General features: G+C 53.7%; 1 protein-coding gene across 1 annotated transcript; it reads left to right on the forward strand.

Moving 5' to 3' along the window:
• On the forward strand, window positions 1-25,384 carry MFGE8 (milk fat globule EGF and factor V/VIII domain containing). Its single transcript, XM_046009893.1, has 10 exons — window positions 1-148; window positions 11,985-12,125; window positions 15,164-15,289; window positions 15,670-15,801; window positions 17,542-17,723; window positions 18,094-18,249; window positions 18,901-19,045; window positions 22,586-22,770; window positions 23,758-23,913; window positions 24,055-25,384. Exons 1-10 carry the CDS (start codon window positions 97-99, stop codon window positions 24,190-24,192), a joined length of 1,413 nt encoding a protein of 470 aa, XP_045865849.1. The 5' UTR covers window positions 1-96; the 3' UTR covers window positions 24,193-25,384.
• The last annotated feature ends 378 nt before the right edge of the window (window positions 25,385-25,762 follow it).

Consider the following 25,762-nt stretch of genomic DNA (forward strand, 5'->3'; position numbering starts at 1 on the left):
AGCAGATGAAGACGCCTAGGACCCCTCAGGGCTTGGGAGGCAACTGTTCCTCGTGTCACTGACCTCCTGGAAAGGAGGGAAGGAGACGAGCTCTATATGAAGAAAATAAATGTGCCGGAGCGGCCGTTTGGAGAAGATCACCAGGCAGGTAAGATACGGAGCTGGGGCTTGGATCCAGGTGCCGGGTCTAGATCTTTCTGTATGACCCCCGGCGTGTCTCAGAGGAGCGGGCAATCCCGGTGAGGAGACACCTTGGGGCGCTGCTCCACTGTGAACAGATCTGGACTGGTTCTGACTGTGGGAGCTTCAGGGGTTCAGAGGAGGAGAAATTGGTCAGGGTGGAAGGAGACTCCAGAGAAATTCGTGAGGACAGCAGGCAACGGAAACCCCAGCCAAAGTATGGAAAATCACATAAAGGAACCTCAGAATTCAGCTCACCCCTTCGGATTCAGTGAGAAAACACTTCTACGTTTTTCAACTGAAAGCATATTTATTCGGCAGTGCTGGGCCCTGGCCCTTGGTCTCTGGCTTGGAAACAAAAGGGGGTTGTTTGGTCCCTGGGCCGGGATGTTTGTTCACAGATCATGATGTGTGTTCGGAGCATCTGGTTTGGGAAAGGGGGTGTGCACTTGGAGGATGTGAGTGTGGGGCCGCCCCAGGCTCTGCTCAAGCCTGCGTTCACCAATGCTGGAGAGCAGAGGGGGACGGGCCTGGGCCAGCCCGGCGTGGGGTGGGGGACGCCCCTCCCTGCCTCCTGTGCACTTGGAGGGTGCTGGGCAGTGTTGACAGGTCATCCCAAACCAGCATCCTGGAGGCCGTGTAGACCTCTGAGGTCACCTGTCCTCACGATCCATCTCCTACTCTGTCCTCCTGCGTCTGTTCCTTCCAGCACAGGGAGCCCAGCGCCCATGAGGGGAGTCCGTCCCCCACTGTGCACCTAACTGCCATCCCTGGGGACCACCTCTTTCTCTCTTTTTAAAGATTTTATCTATTTATTTAAGAGAGAGAGCGAGCAAGAGAGAGCATGAGCAGGCAGAGAGAGAGGGAGAAGCAGGCTCCGCACTGAGCAGGGAGCCTAAGGCGGGGCTCCATCCCAGGACCCCAGGACCAGGACCCGAGCTGAAGGCAGATGCTTAACCCACTGAGCCACCCAGGCGTCCCTCTCTCTCTCTTTAAAAAATAGTTTTATTTGAGTATAGTTGACACCCAATGCTATATCAGTTTCAGGGGTACAGTCCACTGTATTTTCACTATGTTACGCTGTGCTCCCCACAAGCGCAGTCCCCATCTGTCCCCATCACTACAGTATCGTTGACCATATTCCCTATTCAGTCCCTGTGATTCCCGTGGCTTGAACCCTCCTTCTCTCATATATAATCTGCTTGGCTGCCAGCTCCCACACCCTGGATCTGGTTCTGCCCACAGGGGATAGTCAGGTCATTCTTTCTACGAATATTTTAGGGGTGCTTCCTTTCTTATTGCTGCGCATTGTGCCCAGGCCTGGAGACTACATTATGGTGCAGATAAGAAAACGGAGGCCCGGGAGAGATTGAAGAATGTCTAAGCCCGTTCTTTTTTTTTTTTTATTACTTTTTTTATTTGACAGACAGAGATCACAAGTAGGCAGAGAGGCAGGCAGAGAGAGAGGAGGAAGCAGGCTCCCCACCAGGCAGAGAGCCCGATGCGGGGCTCGATCCCAGGACTCTGGGATCATGACCCAAGCCGAAGGCAGAGGCTTTAACCCACTGAGCCACCCAGGCGCCCCCCCTTTTTTTTTTAAGATTTTATTTGTTTATTTGACAGATCACAAGTAGGCAGAGAGGCAGGCCTAGAGAGAGGAAGGGAAGCAGACTCCCTGCTGAGCAGAGAGCCCGATGTGGGGCTCGATCCCAGGACCCTGGGATCATGACCTGAGCCGAAGGCAGAGGCTTTAACCCACTGAGCCACCCAGGCGCCCCCTAAGCCCGTTCTTGCCGCTGTAACAAAACAGCAGAGACTGGGTAGCTTATGAGCAGTGGAAGTTTCCTTGGCACAGTTCCTGAGGCGGGAAAGTCCAAGGTTAAGACACCAGCAGATTAAACAAGGTCCCTTGGGAGCTCGACCAGGAGCCCGCAGAGCAGGCCCGCCATGCCCCTAGGCCCAAACACTAACCCTGGGTGGTGTTGTCCTGTCGTCTGGACGGGATAGCAGATTCGGTGTCTAGCAAAGGCCTGCTTTCTGGTTCATGGATGGTGCCTTCTCACTGAGTCCATAGTGTGCTGGAAGGGGCAAAGGAACTCTGGCTTCTTTTATGGGAGAGCTAATTCCATTTTTGAGGGCTCCACTCTCATGACCCCAGCGGCTCCCGAAATCCCAACTTCTACCACCAACACCTTGGGCCTTAGGTTTCAACATAGGAATCTGAAAGCAAAGAACTTGCCCCAAGATCACCCACCTGGCATAAGACAGAACCGGGATTCAAACACAGGTGACAAGACCCTGCTAGGGCTCTGGTCTGTCCCTGCGGCCTCCCTGGCTTCTACTCCGCTCCCCCTTCATCAGCCCTGATATGTGGGTCCTTGTGCTCCTGGCTGATCAGAAAGGCTTGTGCCTTTCTCAAGCCCTGGCCCCCTTCCAACATTTTTAAAATTTTAGAAAATTTATAGAAATTTTATGTATAGAAAATTTTATTTATAGAAACTTTAAATTTCTATAAAAATTTTCTATAATTTAATTTCTATAATTCTATAATATAAATTCTATAATATATTATATATAATATAAATATTAAAATATATAAATTCTATAATAATTTAATTTCTATAATTCTATAAATTTTATAAAATTTATAGAGATTTTATTTCTAGAAAATTTGTAAAGACGGTTCTAGAGTCCCTGTTGATCCCTCACCCAGTTTCCCCCATTGTCAACACCTTCCCCCACCAGGGCACATTTGTCACAACTAAGAAGCTAACGTTGGCACATTATTATGAACGATCTGCCATATCTTATTTGGATTTTGCTAGTTTTTCCGTTAAAGTCCTTCCGTTCCCAGCCAGCACGCAGAACGCCGCACACACTTGCCACTTGTCTCCTCTGGTCGGGGACAATTTCTCAGACTTGCCTGGATAGTTTTGGGAGTCTCGGTCTAGGGTTTTGTAGAATGTCCTGCAACTTGGGTTTGTCTGCGGTTTTTTTGTTTGTTTGTTTGTTTGTTTTCTAATTTTTCTGGAGGGTGATGTGTTCTTGGGAGGAAGACTACAGAGGGACAGCACACTTCTTGTCCTATCATTTGGGACAATGGAATCCACGGGACTTGTCACTGATGCTGTTCATATTGGTCACCTGGGGAAAGCAGAAGGTCCCTTTTCTGAAACATTGTTCCACTGAAAAGTTACTAATCTTTCCATCCTTCCTGTACTTGGGAAACAAGCCAGTGGGCACAGTCCCTGCCAGTGAGGGGAGGGCCCGTAAATTCTATCTGCCAGAGGAGGGAATAGCTGCGTGGATTATTTGCAATTCTTCCGTATTCCTTTCTCCATTCCCTCATTCATTCATTCCCTCACGTATTCATTCATTCGTTTGCACTGTTATAGGCTCATGGATGTTTATTTTATACTGTGGGTTATAGTCCGATGGCTCATTGTTTACTTCGTTGCTTACCTTTTTCCTGTTTCGGGAATTCTTTTAGCTTAGTTTTTCCACCTGTTTCACGTGCCCTCCTCCTTTTGTTTTTTAAAGCATTTTCTGGATGCCCCAGGTTCATCTTGTGTTCTCCCTGCCCTAGCCCTAGAACTGGCCATTTCTCCAAGGAGCCCCGATGCCTTTCACTGGAAACATGTGATACGGACCAAGTTCTGAGCACTGGGCTGTCGCTGCTTCTAGTCGGCATCTGCAGCCAGAGCTAGGAAATAGGCACACGCGTTCTAACCCGTGTGTACGCACACAGACACACACTTGCGTGTGTATATATACTTGTATCTGGAGTTTTTCCTGCACCTGTCCTCGGTATCCAAACGAAGTTAAGCAGGAAGGCGTCCTGACGTCTCTGACAAACCCAGGACTGCGCGTTTGGTTCCAGCCTCCCTGCCTGCTTCCCCCTAACTTCCCTCTCCCGCAGTTCGAATCCCGACGCCTCCCCTCCACCAGCCACTTCCTTGTCTCAGCCCAGGATGCCCACACAAGCAATTCCAGAACTGTTAACCCATATTTCCATGAGGAACAACCGGGCTGCCTCTGGGGTTCAGCGGTTATATACAGTCCCTTTCCTCTTTAGCCTTACGGTTTCTGACTGAAACACTGCTTCCCAAAGTTATCGAGGTCAATTCCTCTCCACACCCTTCCCTGCTGCACCCCAGCCCCCCTACCGCTTACAGGGAAGTTTTTCCTACATTTTGATTCTTCTGTCACAGTCTGGAGTCTTCCAACATTCTGGATGATTTTTAAAGAGATTTTATGTATTTATTTGACAGAGAGAGAGAATGCACAAGCAGGTGGAGTGGCAGGCGGAGGGAGAGAGAGAGAAGCCCAGCAGGGATTCCCAAAGTGGTCTCCACCCCAGGACCCTGGGATCAAGACCTGAGCCAAAAGCAGATGCTTAACCGACTGAGCCCCCCAGGCAGCCCTCGGGATGATTTTTTTTTTCATGGGCATATGTTAAAGCTCAGTCTCTGGACTGTCACGTTCTATGCATTTGGCAGTACTTCGGATTCTGTACGCAGCACTCCAGGATCCTGCAGGATAATCCCATCACCTGAAACCCCCCAGGCCTCCCCTCTGCAGTTGCCCTCTTCCCTTCCCCCAGCCCGTCAACCACTCACCTGGGTTTTTTTTGTCCCTACAGTTTTGCTTTTTCTAGAATGTTTGGTGAATATAATCACACAACATGTAGCTGGGGTTTGTGTATGTGTGTGTGGTTGTTGTTGTTGTTTTTTTAAGATTTTATTTATTATTTGACAGAGAGAGCACAAGGGGGAGCAGCAGGCAGAGGGAAAGCAGAAGCAGGGTCCACTGAGCGGGGAGCCCAGTGTGGGGCTGGATCCCAGGACCCTGAGATCATGCTCTGAGCTGAAGGTAGACGCTTAACCCACTGAGCCACCCAGGCGCTCAACATGTAGCTCTTTTGATCTGTGTTCACTCACCTAACAAAATGCATTTAAGATTTGTTCATGTCGTGTGAGTCAGTAGCTCAGTCCTTTGATCACCGAACAGTACCCCGTTGTATGGAGGTCTACAGTTCCTCTGTTCACCTACTCAAAGACAACGTGGTTGCTTCTGGTGTTTGATGACAATGAGCAAAGCTGTGGTAAACATTGGTTTTCAGCAAATAGGTTTTTGTGTTGCCCTAAGTTTTAATTCGCTGAGGTAAATTACCTGGGAGAGCGATCGCTTCAGGGTCCTATGGCAAGTTTGTGTTTAACTTTGTAAGAAACTGCCAACCTGTCTTCCAAAGTGGTCGCATCGCTGTGCGTTCCTCGGGAGCGATGAAGGACCGTTCTGCGCGCTCTGCATGGCTGCTAGCGTTTGGCGGGGTCAGGGTTTCCGGATTGTACCTATTCCAGTAGGCAGGCAGTGGTATTTAATAGTTGTTTGGGTTTTTACTTCCTTAACAGAATATTACGTTGAGCATGTCTTCAAGGGTTACTTGCCATCATAGGTCTTTTTTTTTTTTTTTTTTTTTGCCTGTTTAGATCTTTGGTCCATTTTAAAAATTGGGTTGTGTGTTTTCCAATTTTTAAGTTTTAAGATTTCTTTACTTATTCTGGATACATTTTTTTTTAATAAGTTGGCAATCCCAGGTTGGCACCTCACATTTCTTTTCTTTTTTAAGATTTTATTTATTTATTTGACAGAGAGAGAAAGATTATAAGTAGGCAGAGAGGCAGGCTGAGAGAGAGGGGGAAGCGGAATCTGCCGAGCAGAAACCCCGATGCGGGGCTCGATTCCAGGACCCTGAGATCATGACCTGAGCCAAAGGCAGAGGCTTAACCCATTGAGCCACCCAGGCGCCCCGCATGTTCTTTATTAGATAAGTGACTTGCAAATATTTTCTGTCAGTTTGTGGCTTGTCTGTTAATTTTTCTTACTGGTATCTTTCAGAGAACAACTGGTCTTCTTTTGATAAAGTCCAGCTTATATCGATGTTTCTCTCATGGATCCTGTTTTGGGTATCATACGTATGTAAAACTCATCCCCAAACCAAAGATGATGCAGATTTGCTTCTGTTCTCTTCCAGAAGTTTTAGAGTTTTGTGTTTTACAGTGATGTCTCTGATCCGTTTGGGGTTAAATTCTGTACAAGGCGCGAGTTTTGGCTTTGACTTCTTCTGCGGGGTGCGGACAGCCAGCGGCTTCTTTCACACGGCTTCTTGCAAGGCTCCTTTGTCAAAGCTCAGTGGACTTTGTTGGTGTCGGTCAGTTTCTGAGCTCTCGGTTCTGTCCCTTTCTCAGAGCTTTCTCCTCCTCCGATCCGTGGAAGGCTGGCTTCTCGCCCTTCAGGGTCTCAGTGAGAATGTCACCTTTTCAGACAAGGCTTTGCTAGTCACCTGCCTAAACTGGTCTCTCTTCTCCCCTCCGTGTTTTGTTACACAGTCCTGTCCTGTCATCTGTGGAGCCCTTGCTAGCACCTAAAATAACTTCTCTTCCTCTTTTTTTTTAAGTTGAGGTATACTCGGGGCGCTTAGCTGGCTCAGGCATGAGAGAGTGTGACTCTTGATCTCGGGGTCGTTGAGTTTGCATCCCACATGGGTGTACAGATTACTTAAACTTTTTTTTAAAGATTTATTTATTTATTTATTAGACAGAGATCACAAGTAGGCAGAGAGGCAGGCAGAGAGAGAGGAGGAAGAAGGCTCCCTGTTGAGCAGAGAGCCCGATGCGAGGCTCGATCCCAGGACCCTGGGATCACGACCTGAGCTGAAGGCAGAGGCTTTAACCCACTGAGCCACCCAGGCGCCCCTTAAATAAACTTAAAAAAAATATTTTATTCATTCATTTGACACAGAGAGATCACAAGTAGGCAGAGAGGCAGGCAGAGAGAGAGAGAGAGAGAGAGAAAGAAAGAGGCAGAAGCAGGCTCCCTGCCAAGCAGAGAGCCTGATGCGGGGCTCGATCTCAGGACTCTAAGATCATGACCCAAGCCAAAGGCAGAGGCTTAACCCACTGAGCCACCCAGGAGCCCCTAAATAAATAAATTTGAAAACATTAATTGAAGTCTACTTGACATTACATATCATATTATCTTCTTTTCTTACCTATATAAGGCCTGGAATGGTGCTTGGCTCAGGGTTGGTGAAATAAAATAATAAAAATAAATTTATTTATTATTTTCTTATTTAGTAAACTCTACCCCCCAACCTCGGGCTTAAACTCATGACCCCAAGATCCAGAATCACATGCTCCACTGACTGAGCCAGTCAGGTGCCCCCCTCTCCTCACTCTTTTAAAATTAATTGATTTTTTTTTTATCGTGGTAAAAAAATGCAAATACAATTCACCACCTAAATCATCTTAAATATACAGTTCAGCGGGGTTCATTATGTTTGCACCGTGGTGGAGCAGCATCTCCAAAACTTTTCACCTTACAGAACTGAAACTTGCCCCCCTTAAAGAGAAGCTCCCCTTATCCTTCCCCCGGCGCCTGGCAACCAGCATTCCACTTTTCCTTTCTAATAGGACTAGATTTTTTTTTCCCCAAGATTTTATTTTTAAGTATCTGTCCATCCAAACGTGGGGCTCGAACTTGCAACCCCAAGATCAAGAGTCACATGCTCTTCGGACAGAACCAGCCAGGTGCCCCTCCATGAATTTGACTACTTTAGGGACCTCGTATAAGCAGCATCATGGGATTACATGTTTTTTGTCTGTCTGTGATCTGTTCTCTTTCGAGTGTTATTTTTGTGCGGACACATGTCTGTGTGAGGCACTTTTTACCTAGGTGTGCTGTGGGTGAGTACGGACGGGAGCTGTGGACAGGTCTTCTGCTCAGCCAAGGCACATCCTCTCACCTGCAAACTTACTCATCCTTTTCACTTCTTAACACTGCACTGGTCTGTGTCTTAGCATGTTTGTTTAGCGTTTCACCTCTGGGCGTTTTGGACCATTAGTTAGTTTTTCAGAACCATAAACAGTGGTACCGTGTGCATCTTTGTACATTGGCTTTTTATTTGGGTAATTTCATTCCAGTGAATTTGTCCAAAGCAGAATACAAGGTCAAGTTCCGTAGGTCTCGCTACAGTCGGACTGTGATCCAGACACTGAATCAACTTGTAGTTCTATCAATTAGGTGTAAATGTTTATTTCCCTCCCCCCAGCCCCATTGGCTTTGAGTTTTGTCAATGTAATGGAACTTCCGTTACGTTTCTCTGATTGTGTAGGGGTAGGACTAACTGCAAAGTAAAAGTGTACCTGGTTTCCTATCATATACATGAACAAAATCTGAAGCTCTTAAGCGGACTCCCTGTTTCAGGTGATCCTGGGATGACACTTGTTAGAAAATCCAACCAAATCTTCTAACACTGGGAAGCTCTAATGCTGGGTAAGAAAAGTATTCAGACCAAGGAGCTACTAACCCACTGAACTCTACAAGGGTCAGATCATACAAGAAAATCCCCTCCTTCTCTATCCTGCCTTCACCTGTTAAAATCCCTCCCCTCCTTGTCCCTTGTGGTCCCAAGGCCTACGTCTTTTGTCTTTTCTCTCAGTGAGTTTAGCCAATGGTTCTCTTATCAGTTTCACATTGGCCTCATCTGGGGAGATTTAAGAAAAATACTCATTCTTAGGCTCTACAGGGATTGAGATTTATTTGCTTTGGAATGCATCCTGGTCACCTGTAGTTTTACAAAAAATCTTCCCAAGTGACACTAATGTGCAGTGAGGGTTTCCAGCCAATGCTCACGACAGTCAGTGCTCACTGAATGCTTATTGAGTGACTTACCGATTTGAGACAGGTTTCTGAAGAGTCGTATTCCTTTTTTATCGAGATATAATTCACACAACAGAAAATCCATCCTTTTGGAATGTGAAGTTCGGTGGTTTTAAACATGTTCACAAAGTTAGGGATCCATCATCACTATTACATTTCAGAATGTCTTCATCACCTCCCAGAAGAAATCCCACACCCATGAACCATGACTTCTCATTCTGCCCTCACCCCAGCCCCTGGCAGCCACTCATCAACTTACTGTCTTTATAGACTTGCCTATTCTAGACATTTCATATACACGGAATCATGGCCTTGTGTATCTGGCTTCTCTCACCTAGCCTCGTGTTTTCGAGGTTCAGTCATTTTGCAGCAAGTATTAAATCTTCATTTATTTTTACAGCTGAATAATCGTCCACTGGATGGATAGACTACTTGGCTTACCCACCCATCAGCTGATGGACATTTGGGCGGTTTCCGCTTGCTGGCTATTAAAGCTGTTATGATCATTCACGTGTAAGCGTTTGTATGAACATATGCTTTTAATTTTCTTGGGTATCTATTTAGGAGTAGAATTGCTGGTTCATAGCATAACTCTCTGCTTAATCTTTTGAGGAGCTACTAAATTGGTTTTCAGTGTCTGCACCATTTTACAATCCCATCAGTAATGTGTGAAGGTTCCGCTTTCTCTACATCCTCACTAACATTATTATGATGTTTTCTTGAATATTGTCATCCTAGTGGGTGTGTGAAGCGGTATCTCATGTGGTTTTGATTTTGATTTCCATTTTCCTGATGACTAATAACGTTAAGCATCTTTTCATGCGCTTATTGGCTGTTTGTATATCTTCTCTGGAGAAAGATCTACCCAGATTCTTTGCCCATTTTAAAATTGGGGTATCCTTTGTTATGAGTTAATATTCTAATAATTTGGATATGAGACCCTCATCAGACATGTGATCTGCAAATATTGCTTCTCATTTTGTGGGTTGTCTTCTTGCCTTTTTAAAAAATATTTTATTTATTCATTTATTTATTTGACATAGAGAGAGAGAGATCACAAGCAGGCAGAGAGGTGGGGGCGGGGTGGGGGGAAGCAGGCTCCCTGCTGAGCACAGAGCCCGATGCAGGGCTCCATCCCAGGACCCCGAGATCATAACCTGAGCCCAAGGCAGAGGCTTTAACCCACTGAGCCACCCAGGCACCCCACTTCTTGCCTTTGGAAGTGTCCTTGGAAGTAGAAAAATTGTAAGTTTTGATACAGTTCAACTAATCTACTCTTTCCTTTGGTTGTTTTGTACTTGGCGCTCTTATATTTAGGTCTTTGATCTATTTTGAGTTAATTTTCATGTGAAGTGTGATCTAGAAGTCCAACTTTATTCTTTTGTGGTTATCCGGTTGTTCCGGCATAATTTGTTGAAAAAAACTACTCTTTCCCCAGTGAATTGTCTTGGCACTTTTGTTGAAAATCAACTGACTGTGGATGTTTCGATCTACTTTTGGATTCTTTTTTTTTTTTTTAAGATTTTATTTATTTATTTGGCAGAGAGAGAGATCACAAGTAGGCAGAGAGGCAGGCAGAGAGAGAGGAGGAAGCAGGCTCCCCGCAGAGCAGAGAGCCCGATGCGATGCGGGGCTCTATCCCAGGACCCTGAGATCATGACCTGAGCCGAAGGCAGTGGCTTGATCCACTGAGCCACCCAGGCGCCCCTACTTTTGGATTCTTAATTCTATTCCATTGATCCTTACGTCTATCCTTATGCCAGGACCACATACATGGTCTTGCTTAATGCGGCTCTGTAGTACGTCTTGATTGGAAAATATAAGTCTTCCAACTTTTTTTTTCCCCCTACAAAATTGCTTTGGAGATTCTGGGTTCCATCCATTTCCATATTAATTCTAGGGTCAGCTCGTTAACTTCTGAAAAAGGACAGCTGTAATTTTGATAGGGATTGTGTTGAACTTATATCAGTTTGGGGATTATTGCCATCTTAACAAGGTAAGTCTTCCAATCCGGGAACAAGGATGACTTTCCATTTATTTAGGTCTTTAATTTCTTTCAGTGGTGTTTTGTAGTGTTCAGTGTACAGGTCTTCCACTTTAGTTAAATTTATTCCCAAGTATTTTATTCTTACTGATGCTATTATCTATTATAAATGAAATTATTCTTTTTTTGCTTTAAAGATTTTATTTGAGAGAGAGAGAGAGATAGGATCTAAAAAAGAGTCATTTAGATAAAAGTCAGTGTGGCCGGCAAGTCTCTTCCCTCCCTGGCCCTCTGGTTTCCTTCCCCTTAGGCCACCACTGTGCTCATTTCCTGGGAGATGTCTGTAGCTGCCCTCCCGCCCGGGGGCAGAGGTGAAGGGCTGCTCCGGAGACCGGGTGCCGGCTAATCCTAAAGTATTTTCTATCTGATCCTTTATAGAAGAAGTTTGCTGATTCCCTTTTTAGTCTTTTATCCTTCCCAAGGATGCTGCTACGATACGCTAGGACATCTTTATATACATGTCATTTTACATAGTGAGTTCAGATGGAAGGAATGCTGAGTGCAATGGCTAGGGCTTTCGGTCTTGGTCTGGGTCGCTTTGGTGGCTATTACCAAGCAGTTCTCCGGAGAAGCCGAACCAATTTAGACTCCCTCCGACAATGCATGCTTGGGCCTGCTCCCCTCAGCCTCGCACGAACAGTGCGCTAATCATTCGACACTTGCCAATCTGATTAAGTGAAACCTGGCTCTCACGGTACTTTTAATTTGCATTTTTCTCATTAGGGATAAGGGCAAAGCATCTTAAGTCTAAAATTAAAAAAAAAAAAAAAACCCACGAAACACCAAACAGCTTCTCCGGAGCCCTTCGCGGTCCAGAGGACTCACGACTCGGGGCCTGATTCTCCGCTCCCCGCGGGACGCCGGGCGTGGCCGCGGCGGGAGGCAGGAGGCCGGAGGCGGGAGGCGGGGGCGCGGACCCCCTCGGTGCCCCCCTTCCCTGGTTGGCCGCGGAGCCCCGCCCCGGGTCCGCCTCCAGAGGGCCTGGGCGGAGCAGGCGGGCCGGGGGCGGCGCCGCGCTGCCTGATTTATTCCCGTCCAGGCGCTGCAGTGAGAGCCCCGCGGTGTGCACGGCCGAAGCGCCCGCTCCTGCGCCCGCGTCCCCACGGCATGCCGGGCCCCCGCCTGCTGGCCGCGGTCTGCGGCGCGCTCCTCTGCGCCTCGGGACTCTTCGCCGCCTCCGGTGAGTCGATCGCGCCGCCCTCCGGCCCTCGCCCCTCCTCTCCGCGCCGCTCGGAAGTTCGCAGCAGCGCCCTCCCTCCACCACCCCTGTTTACAAACTTGGGCAAAGAGCCGGGCCGGTGCGGAGGGGCGGCTGCTCCGGCCGCGCCCCGGCCGGACGCGGAGATGCGCTCGGCCTCTCCTGCGCTCTTCGCGCTCGGGCTTTCTGGGCAGTGATAGAGGCTTGAGAGTGGGGCGGGGACTGGGGACACCGGGTGACAGCCCGACGGCCCCCAGGGATGGGGCTTACACATAACAAAGGAATCTGCTGTGTCGGGCCTCTCTTTTCCCATCTGTAAAATGAGGCCATTGAACTGCGCCCCACTCTGGCGCGTCTTCCACCTGAAGTTTCTAGGGCTCTTGTCTCGCTAAGTCTTGTCCAGCCAACTTTCCCTGGCTGCTCCCTCGCAAGTCGCCGGCTCGTGTGTTCATTGGAGTTTTGCATCTCCGCTTGTAGGTGTCTGGTGGGATGAGCGAGGGCGGGGAAGGCTGAGGGAGGGGACGGGACTTTGGGTGGGGCCCGGGAGGGGGGCCCAAGAGCCAGGGGAGGGACTTGGAGAGGGACTTGGAGAGGGCTGCCTCCCCGGCTGGTGGCTTCCGACTCCCTCCCGCGGCCTTGGCGTGCCGCTGTATCTTCCTCGCTCCTCCTCCCCCGCCGAAGAGGCCTCCGGCGCACAGCTGGGCCTACGGCGGGCCGGTCCTGGGGATGCCCCATTTCACCGTGGGGCCCGCATAGCTGGTCGCCTCCAGGACTTTGAAGGGGTGCCCATGGTCGGCGCGCTTCGGGCACCCCTCCCTCATTTTCTCAAAGAAAACGGGGTGGGGGGCGGTTAGGGATGAGGTCAAAGCTGAGCCCTGGCGCTCCTTCCTGACTTCGTGCCACAGTCCGACCCCCAGGCCTGGAACCAGAACCTCAGGGGCCCTCCACACTCGGCCACACTTGGTTACTTGGAGCTGGTGGCTGTCCAGTGACCCTGAGACCTAGCTGGGTCTTTGAAGTCCCTTTCTGCTCCTCTCTGTCCCCGCTAGCTGATCCCTAGCTAAATGTTCCCGGGGAAGTCACCCAAAAGGCAGGACTTTGAAACCTCCAAGGTGGGTTGGTGAAGGGTGATGGGGCTTTTCCGGGAAAGGGGAAGTACCATGGGAAAGGGGAAGTACCATGGGAAAGGGGAAGTACCATGGGTGCCCTGGGCAGGTGAGTCTGCCTAAGACCTGGGCTGTGGGGGGCGGGGGCCACTTTTCACTTTCCTTTTTTACCCAGTGAACGCTTGGCCCTGGAGCAGCATGGGGGGCGGGGTGCGGTTGGTTGGGGAGAAGAGGAGTTGGATTTGGTTGGGACAGGAGCCCCGGACTCTGGCGGTTCCCAAGGCCCTGTCTGTGGTAGTGCCCTGGCCTGCCAGGTCAGGGGAGGGGATTAACCTGCTATTTAAAGCCAATGACTAATAGCTCGTTGGGAGCGGCCTTAAGCTCCCAGGCGCAGCCGAGGTGGCAGTCTGAGGGCTCCAACGCTCATTAACGGTGTTCCTGTTCCCTCTGTTCCATTCTCAGGGGCTGGGCCCCCGCTCTCTGGAGCTTTGAGATTTCAGGAGCCCCACCCCCACCCTGGGATGGCATGATTCTAGGGGGAGGAAAAGCAATTTCTCATGTCCTACCCTACATGGCGGGTAGGCCCTGCTGGGATGCGAGGGTCGGCTAGGAGAGCCCCCACCCGCCTGGCCGGCCTGGTGGGCTGCACCCATAGCTCCTATCTGTCCCCCAGGCCCTGGGGCCCGAAGCCCTGCGGTCCTCTCCGGCCCTCCTCCTCCTCCTGCTCTGTTTCTCAAATCTGCCCTCACCTTTTCACCTGAATTCCTCTCTCATCAGGAGACCTGTGGCAGCCTCTCAGCCCAGCCACTCCTGTCACATTTCCACCCCGGAGCCAGAGAGAGCTTGGTGTGGCCCCAGGAAGACACCCTGCCCCGGGGGGAGCCGGTCCACAGCTCTGCAGATGGCCTTTGCTCCATGTTCACCTTCCCAGAATGGGAAATAGCTTCCTTGCTCCCGCCTCCCTCTTGAGAAGCGCCCCCCCCCCTTTTTTTCTTTTTCCCTCGGTGGACGATGGGGGCTGCTGAAGGAAGGTTAAGGGCTCCCAGTCTGCAGGACAGGAAGTCCGAGCTTGTCATTCCTAAGGTCCCTGCAGGTCTGGCCCCTACCTACCCTTTCTGCTCTGTCATCCTTCTCCACAGCGTACCGTGGTCCTGTGCTGCTGTCCTTTTTTTTTTTTTTTTAAAGATTTTATTTATTTATTTGAGAGAGAGACAGTGAGAGAGCATGAGTGGGGAGAAAGTTAGAGGGAGAAGCAGACTCTCCAAGGAGCAGGGAACCCGACGTGGGACTCGATCCCAAGACTCTGGGATCATGACCCGAGCTGAAGGCAGTCACTTAACCAACTGAGCCACCCAGGCGCCCTGCTGCTGTCCTTCTTTAGAACATTCTTTCTGCCCCGTTCGGGCACACTCCACTCCATCTCTTGACCCCAGCGCACCTGTCCCCTCTGCAAAACTTCCAGCCCTGGCAGAAGCCCACCTCCAGTGGCAGTTCATGCAGGCTTCCGTCAGAGCTGGTGATGCCTCTTCACCACCCAGTGACTGTCCCCCTCTTCCCAGTGGCTTCTTGAGGCCTGGACCACACCTGGTTCCCCTGTTTCAGCGACCCAGCATGTGCCTGGTAGGGCCGCCCCGCCCCCGGTATTTAGAATGAATGAATGACTTGCTATTCTTTTTTTTTTTTTTTTTAAAGATTTCATTTATTTATTTGACAGACAGAGATCACAAGTAGGCAGAGAGGCAGGCAGAGAGAGTGAGAGGGAAGCAGGCTCCCTGCCGAGCAGAGAGCCCAATGCGGGACTCGATCCCAGGACCCTGAGATCATGACCTGAGCCGAAGGCAGCGGCTTAAACCACTGAGCCACCCAGGCGCCCCATGACTTGCTATTCTTGAGTCGGAGCTCGTGACTTTGCAGGTGACTTCTGTGACTCTAGCCAGTGCCTGAATGGTGGGACCTGCATATTGGGCCAGGACAGCACCCCCTTCTACTGCCTCTGCCCCGAAGGCTTCACGGGCCTGATCTGCAATGAGACGGAGAAAGGTACCTGCGCCCCCCCCACCCCGCTTCGCCCCTAGATCCCAGCTGCAGCTCCTGCTGCCGGCCCTGCTTTGTCCCCTAGTGGGTGGAGGTCCCCAGCACCTCTCCTGTGCTCAGCCAGCATTTCCCTGGAAACTCCCCGTGCCCCTTGGAAAGCTGGGTGCTTCCCTCCCTGGCTCTGATTCACCTATACCTGACCCTTCTTGGCGCCAGGCTGGCCCAACTTCCCATCAGGCAGAGGAGAGAGGGAGGGGATGGCAGGGGGAGGCGGGCAGGGGGCTGAGTCTGTGCAACGGGTCCTTTTGGGGCATCTGCTGCTACCTTTCTCCATCCCTGGCTCCTTCCTGATCCCCTGCCTGCCTTACCTGCCTCTCCATCCCTAGGTCCTTGTTTTCCAAACCCCTGCCGCAATGACGCCGAATGCCGGGTGGTTGACGACTCGCACCGAGGGGACGTCTTCACTCAGTACGTCTGCATGTGTCGTCATGGCTATACAGGTGTCCACTGTGAGACCAGTGAGTATCCGGGGGAGGCTGCTCTGATGGGGGAGACCCAGCGCAGCCCAGGCCACATGCTGGCCTCATTCCCCGCCTTAGGGCCTCCTCTGGTAGATCAAGGGGAAGATGGAGTCTCAGTCCGTGCTTCTGTTGTCCTGGACTAATTTCCGCTTGGCCTTCTGTCCTCAGGCTGCAGGCCAGGCCTGATGTCGCTGCAGGGGACGGAAGGGTGGGGGTGACGGCCCTGGAGGTCCTGGGAGTGCTGCTACCTGGGTCACCACGAACCAGACCCGCAGTGTCAGGATTAAGTCCCGACAGTTTTCTCCCAAGAGGGGGAAACAAATGCATTCTTAATCCTAGGGCCCACGAGGTCAGCAAGTAAGGCTGGAGGCCTTGGAGTCTGACGGTTCCAGGCCCAAGTTTGACCGCGGCCTCATCACAGAGCTCAGAGAGGAGGGAGAGGCCTGGGCAGGCTGGACCGTCCCCTAACGGTCAGGCGGTCAGAGGCCTGGCGTGTGCAGAGGGGCTGATACCGGCCTGGCCGGCCCGGTTATCCACTCAGCCACAGAATGGCCCTGGGCGTGTGCCCAGCCTCCAGTGCTGGAAGCGGCTGTCCACGCTGTCCTCCCTCCTGGCTCAGCTGGAGTCCCTCCACCCCCAGCTGGGACTTGTCCTTGCCTGCTGCGGGCGGGTCAGCCGCATCTTCGGGGCGTCTGGGTTCTTCCGGCCGGTGGGTCTGCCGCCGAGCATCTTGGGTGGGGGCAGGCAGTTCCCCTTCCCGCCGATGTGCGGCTGCTCTCTGAGGCTGATCTGAGAAGGGGAAGTTGTGGGCCAGCTGGGTGGGTGCTGGGGCCTGGGGGAGAGTACCTCCAAGGAGGTAGCAGGGAGGGCCTGTCCCTTGGGCTCAGGGCTGAGGCCAGTGTCTTTTGGAGACACTGGGTGGAGGAATGTGTGCATGTCTGTGTGTGTGTGTGCGCGTGTCTGTGGTTGGGGGGTCCCTAAGGCAGACAGCCCTGGGTGGGGCCAGGTGTGCCCACTAATTACTGTGCGGGGAGCCAAGGTCTGTGCCTGAGTTGGAATTACCCACCCAGCCTTCAGCTCTGCGGCCTGGGGTCGGCCACAGGTTGGATATGGCAGCTCCCGGGGCAGAAGGCAGGAGGCAGCCACGAAGGTGGGGGAGCCCCCCGGAGAGACCTTTGCAGCCCCTCCCTCAGGAGACCCTCGCAGAGCAGGGAATCTGACTGGTGTGGGCTCGATCCCAGGACTGTGAGCTCATGACCTAAGCTAAAGGCAGACGCTTAACTGACTGAGCCCCTGAGGTGCCCCAGGATTTGCCTATGCCTTCATGTCTAGTACAAGTACTGTTCGCTGCCAACTGGGGTGTCCCTTTTCCCAAAGCTGTTCTGGGGAAGCCAGGGGTGGGGCTGGACATGGTGGTCCTCCTGGTGGGCTGGAGACACTGAAGAAGAGCGGGTCCCACTGGAATTCCCTCCCACCAGTCTGGTCCCTGGCTGCCCGTCCCAGTGATGGCATGGGTGCCAGCCTGGCCTGGAACCTTCGGGCAGCCCTGGGTCCCAGGTCCCCGTGTCTCTCTCTCCCCACCTCTTCCTTACCATGCACTTTTCTTGGACCCTGAGAGTCCTTTTCTGATCTCTGCCCTGGGTCTCAGCAGAGGCCACACTGTGATTTTCCGGTCGTCTGGGGCCCGTGTGCTTGGGTGACCACCTGACTGCCGCCTCCCCCCCCCCCCCCCCGCAGTCTGCACCATGCCGCTGGGCATGGAGACGGGCGCCATTGCCGACTCGCAGATCTCTGCCTCCTCTGTGCACTTGGGCTTCATGGGTTTACAGCGCTGGGCCCCAGAGCTGGCCCGTCTGCACCGCACGGGCATCGTCAATGCCTGGACAGCCAGCAACTATGACAAGAACCCCTGGATCCAGGTATGGAAAGAATGGCTCGGGGGAGGGGGGGAAGGGGAGGGGGGCGGCAGAGTGATGAGAGGGAGTCTGTCTGCATTTGAGGGGTCACAACCAAGGTCCAGGTGGCAAGGTTGTGGGTTCCCACAGGTGAAGTATCTGTCAGTGCGGGGCAGTGTTGTGGGGGACTGGAGTGGGGGGGTGGATGGGGAGCAGACCCCAGGCTGCGGAGAGGCTGTTTGCCCTGGATGCAGCCTTTGGGGCCTTGCAGCATGGGGCCAAAAGCTCTGAGAGGCCCCGATGGGAAAGCCCCTCCTTGTTTCTGGGCAGGGGGAGTGGAGAAGGTCTAAAGAACCCAGGAGATAAGGGTACTGTCCTCCCTCCCGGGGTCCAGGTGAACCTGTTGCGGAATATGCGGGTGATGGGCGTGGTGACGCAGGGCGCCAGCCGCGCAGGCAGTGCCGAGTACCTGAAGACCTTCAAGGTGGCCTACAGCACCACTGGACACACGTTCCAGTTTATCCAGGGTGCGGAGGGGACAGGAGACAAGGTGAGGGTTCTAAAGAAGGGCTGTGGTCCTCATCCTCCGGGGCCCTAGAGCTATTTGAGGGCTCCCAGTGGAGGGAGGGTGTGCTGGACCATTAGCCATGTGGTAGGTCATCAGTTGCCTCTTGGTTCCCAGAAATCGGGAAACCTCCATCATGCCCATGTTCTGTAGTTACAGGTAATAGCTCTTACTTTATAGATGAGGATAATGAGACTCAAAGGTTGGGTGACCTGTTGAGGGTGGCCTTAGTGGTGGAGGTGGGAGGCGTTCTGAGCCTTCAGGGCTACCATGTACAGTTGTGCAGGTTGTACACTGCTTAAGGATGTCATTTCTAAGTGAGCACCATTCACAGTGTAGACATAATGGGTTTGTGTACTTCTGCCTGTGCGGAAATTAGTATAATTAAGTGTCTCGGGAGAGGAGTGCCTTTTCCTAATTTGCAAAGGCACCCTATAGGTGATACGTAGGCTTGTGTGCAAGATCCCCCATGATGACCAAGAAAGGTGTGAAGAGTGGTGGCCAGAGGAAGAACTGACCCTCTGCTCACTCTGCTAAATCCTATCTCTGCCTCCCAGGCCTGACTAGGGAGGTGAGGCGACCCCAGGAAGGTAGACTGCCCGCGCTGACCCATGCTCCAATCTATTTTCCTCCTAGATATTTGTGGGCAACATGGACAACAGTGGCCTGAAAGTCAACCTGTTTGACTTCCCTCTGGAGGTGCAGTATGTGAGGCTGGTCCCCATCATCTGTCACCGGGGCTGCACCCTCCGCTTTGAGCTCCTTGGCTGTGAGGTGCATGGTGAGTATGGGGGAGCTGGGGCATTGCTAAGAAATGGGCTTCCCTGCCCGCTTCCTGCTCAGCCAGGTGGAGCTGGGTAGGACAGCTGCAAGACCAGGGGACCTGGGCTCCCACAGCAGATGCACACGGGGGTGACCACCTGGCCCTTGGGGCGCTTGCCTCCGTGTTTGCAGTCTGGTCTGCCAACCCTTGGCATTTGGGGTGGTGGGAGAAAGAAAAGACACTCCCTCCAGTTGTCAAAGTGTTTTCTGTTATTCTGATTGGTTTCTTGAGCTTCTAGAACATGTAGCATGAGTTCTGTTTTATAGACATCAGCTTCCTGAGGTCAGGGAGTTCGTTTTCGTCACGGCTGTAGTCCCAGTGCCCGGAATAGTGTCTGGATTGTAGACGTTCAATAAACATTTAATGAATGAGTGAATGAATACGGAGAGGGAGGCCCCGATAAATTATTTGTCAAGTGCACATAAGCTGGTCGCCATTAAAACTTGGTCTAGATCCCTGGGCTTTGGACACCCACCCACTTAGTGCTCCACCCTGCGCCCCCCCCCCCCCCCCATAACTCATCATTCAAGAGAAACGTGGGGACTTCAAGAGTCCTAGGCCTGGAGCTGGTGCGTTCTGCTGCTCTTTCCAGAGAGAGTCCCATGTAGAGGAATGGGGGGAGACACCACAAAGAGATCGGTTTCTGATGAGCCAGGAAAAGTCATCAGGGATCCTCAGGCTGCAGGGGCTGGGCTGAGCAACTTTGTCTCAGCCCTGGGCTCTCGGAGCGCTGGGTTATTTCTCTCTCTTTGCGGTCACAGCGCCACCTGCTGGCCGCTGGCGGAACTTCAGGGCTCGCTAGGCGGAGCTGCAGAAAACCCAACCCTTTTAAAGTATGAATTTAAGTCATTGCATTCCTGCTCCCAGGGTCATTGCTTTTTTGAGCCTTATTGTTTAAGTCGGGGGTTAAAGACTGCCTTTTGCTATAAGGAAATTTAGGCTGTTGATACAGGAAAGGTTTGGGGGCTCTGCAGCCTTTGGCTGTATTAAAGTTGCCTGCATGGTTCACGGTCCTGTCCCAGCCGGCTCCCTCCTAGGCCAAGAGAGGGCAAGCCTGGCAAGCTGTGGAAGCTGTCCTGCCTACATTCCTCGAGATCTGGATCTTCTCCTTTCCCTAGTCGGCATTCCAGGGGGCTGGTGGGAGTGTTGGTGTACGTGTGTATGGACACGTGTGTGTGCATGTGTGCATATGTGTGGCATTGAGGTCTGGGCAGGAGGACGCCCCTCTTGGGATGGCTTTTGAGTGGAGGCTTGGGTGACAGAGCAAGCCACAACAAAGAACTTGGAAAGAGCATTCTAGGCAGATGAGTAGCTGGCAAGTGCAAAGGCCCTGGGGTATGTTGAAGGATCGAAGGCAGGCCAGTGGGGCTTGAGCCTAGACAGTGAGGGGCAGATTGCTGGGCGGTGAGGCTGGAGAGGTGGAGGGAGCCTGGCGAGCTGGGGTGAATGGATCATTTTAAGGATTCAGATCTTAGTCCTCAGAACAAGGGGCAGCCATGTGGGGGTGGGGGAGTGCTAACAGGACATGATTGGAATGTGTCTAGAAGGGATCCCGTAGGCTGTGTGGGGGAGAATGGGGGCAGAGGCCCATCGTGGGGGAGGGGAGTCCTGTGCGGAGGGGAGTCCCGTGGGAAAGGAAGGTGGCTTGGATCAGGGTGATAGACTTTTGGGGCTGGGTTACAGCCCTTGACTCCACGTGAGCTCCGGGGACCCAGCAGTGTGAGCATCACCCGGGGGTCTTGTAGAAGTGCGGGCTCCAGCCTCACCCTAGACCCATGGAGAGAGAATCTTCATTTTTTTAAATTTTTTTATTTACTCAACAGAGAGATCACAAGTAGGCAGAGAGGCAGGCAGAGAGGCAGGCAGAGAGAGGGGGAAGCAGGCTCCCCACTGAGCAGAGAGCCTGATGCGGGGCTCCATCTCAGGACCCTGACTGAGACCATGACCTGAGCCAAAGGCAGAGGCCCAACCCATTGAGCCACCCAGGTGCCCCCAGAATCTTCATTTTAACAAGATCCTTGGTTGATCTAAGACAAACACCCCTCCGTGGGGTCCTTCCCAGGGTCACATAGCGAGGGATGGAGGGGAGAGTCCTGGCCTTTGGCGCAGTGCCCCTCCCTGTTGCATTTTCCCTGGAAGGGTGATTTCGTCAGGAGGCCCAGGGGTTGGGGGGCATGAACTGCAGGGAGGCCGGGGATCTTTAGAGGGGTCCCCCTTAAGCCTAGGATATCAACATGGCCTCCTCTGCAAAGCTGCCCCCGGCCTCAGCCTGCCTGGGAACCACCTGCCTCCCAGCCCAGTAGCCTCTCTCTCTGGGAGGAGTGTGGGGATGACCTGGCGTGCCACCATCACAAGGAGGCATCCGGCAGGCAAGGGCACAGGCAGAGGACTTTAGTGGCAAGAGTGCAAGTGTCTGGGGAGAGAGACGGTGACATAAGGCACCGTATACTCCAGCCTGCTCCCAGCTCAAGGCATGGCTCTCCACACCCGCTTCCCCCACACCCAGGTGCCCCCAATAGACAGAGTGAGGATTCTGCCTGGCATCATTCTCTTGGGAGCTTGGTCTCCTGCTGCCCTCCCTAACTGTCCTAGCCACCTGCGGGTGGGTGTGGCTACACAGAACAGCCGGGGACATTGCTGAGCGGGGCAGGCCTGCGCCAACCCCCGGCCAGCTTCCCCGGGCCCGAGTGGCAGCGCCCGGAGGATTTAGTGTTGAGCTTGAAGGCCCCCTGGGTGACTCGGAGGGAGGGGCTGCTGGGCAAGGAGATGGGATCTGCCTTGAGCCCTGGGGATCCTGACTGCTCTCATTTCCATCAGCTGGAGGGCAGCCCTGTGGTCCCCTTCATCCCCAGGTTACCAGCAGGCAGGCCTTCATGGCTCTGGGAGGGGGTATGGATGGTGGCGAGGATGTCACAGCCTGGTGTAGTGAGTAGGGGTGTGTGTGTGTGTCTGTGTGTATGTATGTGTGAGAGACAGACAGACAGACTCAGGCACAATGCTTACTGTCTCGGCCTGTTTCCTCACCCATAGAATGGGGTTACTGATACGGCTTTCAGGTTCCTGGTGGTGATCGAAACCACAGAAGTGAGCGCTGGATCAATGGGTTACTTGTTGCTGACGTCTTTGACCAAGATCACAGTCCTCAGCCTTGATATAGATAGCAGCTGGACCATAGGAGCGAGAGAGAAGTTCTGTGGGGGCCTAAGTTCTGCCCAAATGAGGTGGTCAGGGCAGGCTTCTTGGAGGAGGCGTCTAATGAGTCAGGCCTTGAAGGCATGGCGGAGGTGGTAGCAGAGCGTGCCCTTGTGCCTAGGGGACAGGCGGTGGGGGATCTGGGAAGGGCATGTCAAGGTGGGGGTGGGAACTGAGGGCAGCTGGCCCAGGTGAGGGGTCGGCAGAGAGAAAGCACAACCGTTGGCCCCCCCAGTCCGCCTTGTGCTATTGCTTCTGGGAGGCTGCCGTGGGTCGTGATCTCGGTGACAGCCCCTTTGCTGGCAGGATGTGCGGAGCCCCTGGGCATGAAGGACAACAGCATCCCCGACAAGCAGATCACGGCCTCCAGTATCTACAGGACCTGGGGCCTGAATGCCTTCAGCTGGTACCCCTTCTACGCACGGCTGGACAAGCAGGGCAAGTTCAATGCCTGGACCGCTCAGACCAATGATGCCTCCGAGTGGCTGCAGGTGTGTCGGGCTGCAGGGCTGCGAGGCAGGGGTTGGGGTGGGATCCATGGGGCGACTGATCTTTGACCTCTGCCCAGCCTAGGCTTCTGCTCCCCAAGAGGGAGTGTCTGAAAAGCCTTGTATTCTCTTCGGGTTTGTTATTTTCCTCCTCCTTTGTGCCGCACCCTCTCTGGATTCAACAATGGAGAAAGGGGTGTGTGTGTACGGGTGTGTGTGTGGCTCGAGGTAGAGCCATCTCCAACTGCGCTGAGCCTGTGGACAGTAGAACAGGACAGAGGAGGGACACCTGACCTGGGCAGGCGCCCCGCAGGACTTCCTGCCTGACACTCGGTGTCTTGAGAATACCCCATGGGACAGCCCTTGCATTTCATGAAATTGGGAGCCAGGAGAGTCCCAGAAAACGGGGCTGTCTGCTGATGTCCTCTCTGAGGGAACCATCCTGGCTGGGTGAGGGTTTGCCGGGGCCTTGGAGCAAGTCAGGTGTGCCAGCTGGGTCTAGGGACAGCCTGGGGCTTATCCAGGGGCAGGCGGCAGGCTCCCCGCATGCTCAGGGACTGGGAGCAGGACCTGTGTCTCTCGGTCCCCAATTAGCCTGTTGAGCTGGGTTCTGTGAGGCGCTGTCTGCGTTTGGACTCCTTCGAGATTCGTGCCAGGCCGCAGACCGCCATGCCAGACACCTCGGGAACCGCGTCGGTGTCTCTCCTGTCCTTGTTCTCTTTGGACCGGGGGAGGGGTGGGGACTGACTGCGGGTTGGCCAAGGTCCGGGCTCTAAACTCTAGCTTTGCCGCAGTGAAGTGTCTAGCAGAGTGACAAAGTAGGGGACAGGCTTGATGTCCCTTGTATAAATGAGAAGGTCGTGCCAAATGCAGTAGCTTCGCCCAAACCGGAAGCCCTGCCCCCGCCGCCTCCCCAGCCGGTCTGCCTTTTGCTACCTTCTTGGAGAGAATGGTCGACACAAACACAACGTGGTTGATTTTTCCCTGTAGATTGACCTGGGCTCCCCGAGGCAAGTGGCCGGCATCATCACCCAGGGGGCCCGAGACTTCGGCCACATCCAGTATGTAGCAGCCTACAAGGTGGCCTACAGTAACGACAGCATGAACTGGGTCGAGTACAAGGACCAGGGGGATGTGGACAGCAAGGTCAGTGTCTGGCCAGCCCACGTCCTGCCACCCCTCCAGGGGTGCCCTTGGAGTCTGGCCAGGAGCTCTGGGGGCGGGGCGGGGCGGGGCGGGGCGGGGCTGGCCCTGGGGCCCTCCTGACGCCCCTCCCTCTGCCTCCAGATCTTCCCTGGCAACTTGGACAATAATTCCCACAAGAAGAACATGTTCGAGATGCCCTTCCTGGCTCGCTTTGTGCGCATCCTGCCCGTCGCCTGGCACAACCGGATCACCATGCGCGTGGAGCTGCTGGGCTGTTAGTGCTCGGCCTGGCCGGAGTGACCACAAGGGCCTTGGGGCAGCCGCCCCGTACCTGGTCCTCCTGGCCTTCCGGTGGCCTGCTTCCTCCTCCACCCCACCTCCTGATTGTCCGCGACCCGGGGTGGGGGTGGGGTCCAGCCACCCCTCCTTCCCACCCCTCCTTCCCACCCCCTCCCCCACCCGCCCCCCCTTCTCCCCGCCCCCGCTGCTGTCCCCGTTCTCTTAGGCCCTGTGGGAGTGAAGTAGGTCTGGGACGCAGCGGGAAGGGCAGAGTAGGGAGTGGGGGCCGCATCTCCCCGGATCCCTGGTTCTAGTCTCTTGTGTTGTCCCGACACTCGCTCCCGCCCCCCAAGTGCCCACTGCCCCCGGAGGAAGGCCCTGAGGCGCCAGGCTAGAGATAACGGTCTCCTGTCCCTCAGCACGATGCTGCCACTCCTGCCGCTGCCACCAAGCCCCCTGCCACATCCCTCTTATCTCCCTGGAGACCTCTTGACCCTTGGCCTAAAAAGAGACAGAAGGGGATGGAGTGGGTGAGCTTCTGGAGAGATAGGGGCGGAGGTGGGTGGCCTAGGAGGGGGGGCACCCTCTGTGCTGGTTCTTTACCCCAGAGTACACAGGCAGCTTCCAAAATATATTTATGTCACCCCCTGGAACTCTTGCTGTGGTTCATCGCTGCTCCGGCGGCATGGGTTTTGGGCTGGTGCTCCTACCCTCCCTGCTCCATCCTCCCAGACGCCGGCATAACAGCTGGAGAAGGGAGGAGACTCCTCTGGCCTCGTCCCCTCCGTTCTCCAGCCCCCTGACCCATGCAGCCCCGGGGCCCATAGCTGCTGCCCAGAGTGGGGCCGGTGGCGGTGGGGTGGGGGCGGCGCTGTCACAGAGGCAGTCTCCGTGAATGCCTTTGTTCTCCTCCCACACCACAACCCCACTGCTGAGGCTGTTGATTTTTGGCATTTTCTCTGCATCCGGAGTGGCGGGCTGCAGAAATGATGAGGAAACCCCATGAACCTGGGCTGCTTTCAGAGCTGGGGGAGGTCCCGGGGTGGGATGCAAGGAAGCAGCCAAGGCTCTGGCTGGTCACGAGGCTTCCTGGCAGAGCACACAGGTTCCTGGGAGGCTGCTGGCAGGGCGGCAGGGCTGTGGAAAGCTCCAGGGGTACCCTCTGCCCTTACCCCCCTGCCCCCATGCTGAAGACATCAGAAGGTAGCCAGCGAGGTGCAGTGCAGGCCAGGGCCCTGGTGATCTGGGAGGGAGACCGGCAGGTCGAGGAGGGATGGACTAGTGGCAAGGGGTATAGGAAACCACCCTTGTATCCCAGGCTGTGGGACACAAGGTGAATTTTCTGGAACAAACTTCAGGAGCCATGCTGTGATACACATAGGCGCCTCCTGGCAGCAGATCTGGGCCATGTGGCTGCCAAAGAGAGGGTGTGGCTTTGCTGGAACTTGGTGAGGAAAATTAGTCTGGAAGCGGCTCCTTCCTGAGAGCGGTCCTTGCCAGGGATTCTCAGCCAGGCAGCGACAGAATAAAAGGCCCAGGCTGTGGTCTCCGAGCAAACTGGGCATTGGGG

Source organism: Meles meles, chromosome 6 (assembly GCF_922984935.1).
Source record: "Meles meles chromosome 6, mMelMel3.1 paternal haplotype, whole genome shotgun sequence".
In the NCBI taxonomy this organism is placed as follows: domain Eukaryota; kingdom Metazoa; phylum Chordata; class Mammalia; order Carnivora; family Mustelidae; genus Meles; species Meles meles.

What these genes read in the sequence shown, in the direction of transcription:
- MFGE8 (XM_046009893.1), top strand. Translation starts at nt 97, where the DNA reads ATGAAGAAAATAAATGTGCCGGAGCGGCCGTTTGGAGAAGATCACCAG. An exon ending in TGGAGAAGATCACCAGGCAG is followed by an intron (nt 149 to 11,984) that starts GTAAGATACGGA and finishes ATTCCCGTCCAG; the next exon opens with GCGCTGCAGTGAGAGCCCCG. An exon ending in AGGGGGATGTGGACAGCAAG is followed by an intron (nt 23,914 to 24,054) that starts GTCAGTGTCTGG and finishes CTCTGCCTCCAG; the next exon opens with ATCTTCCCTGGCAACTTGGA.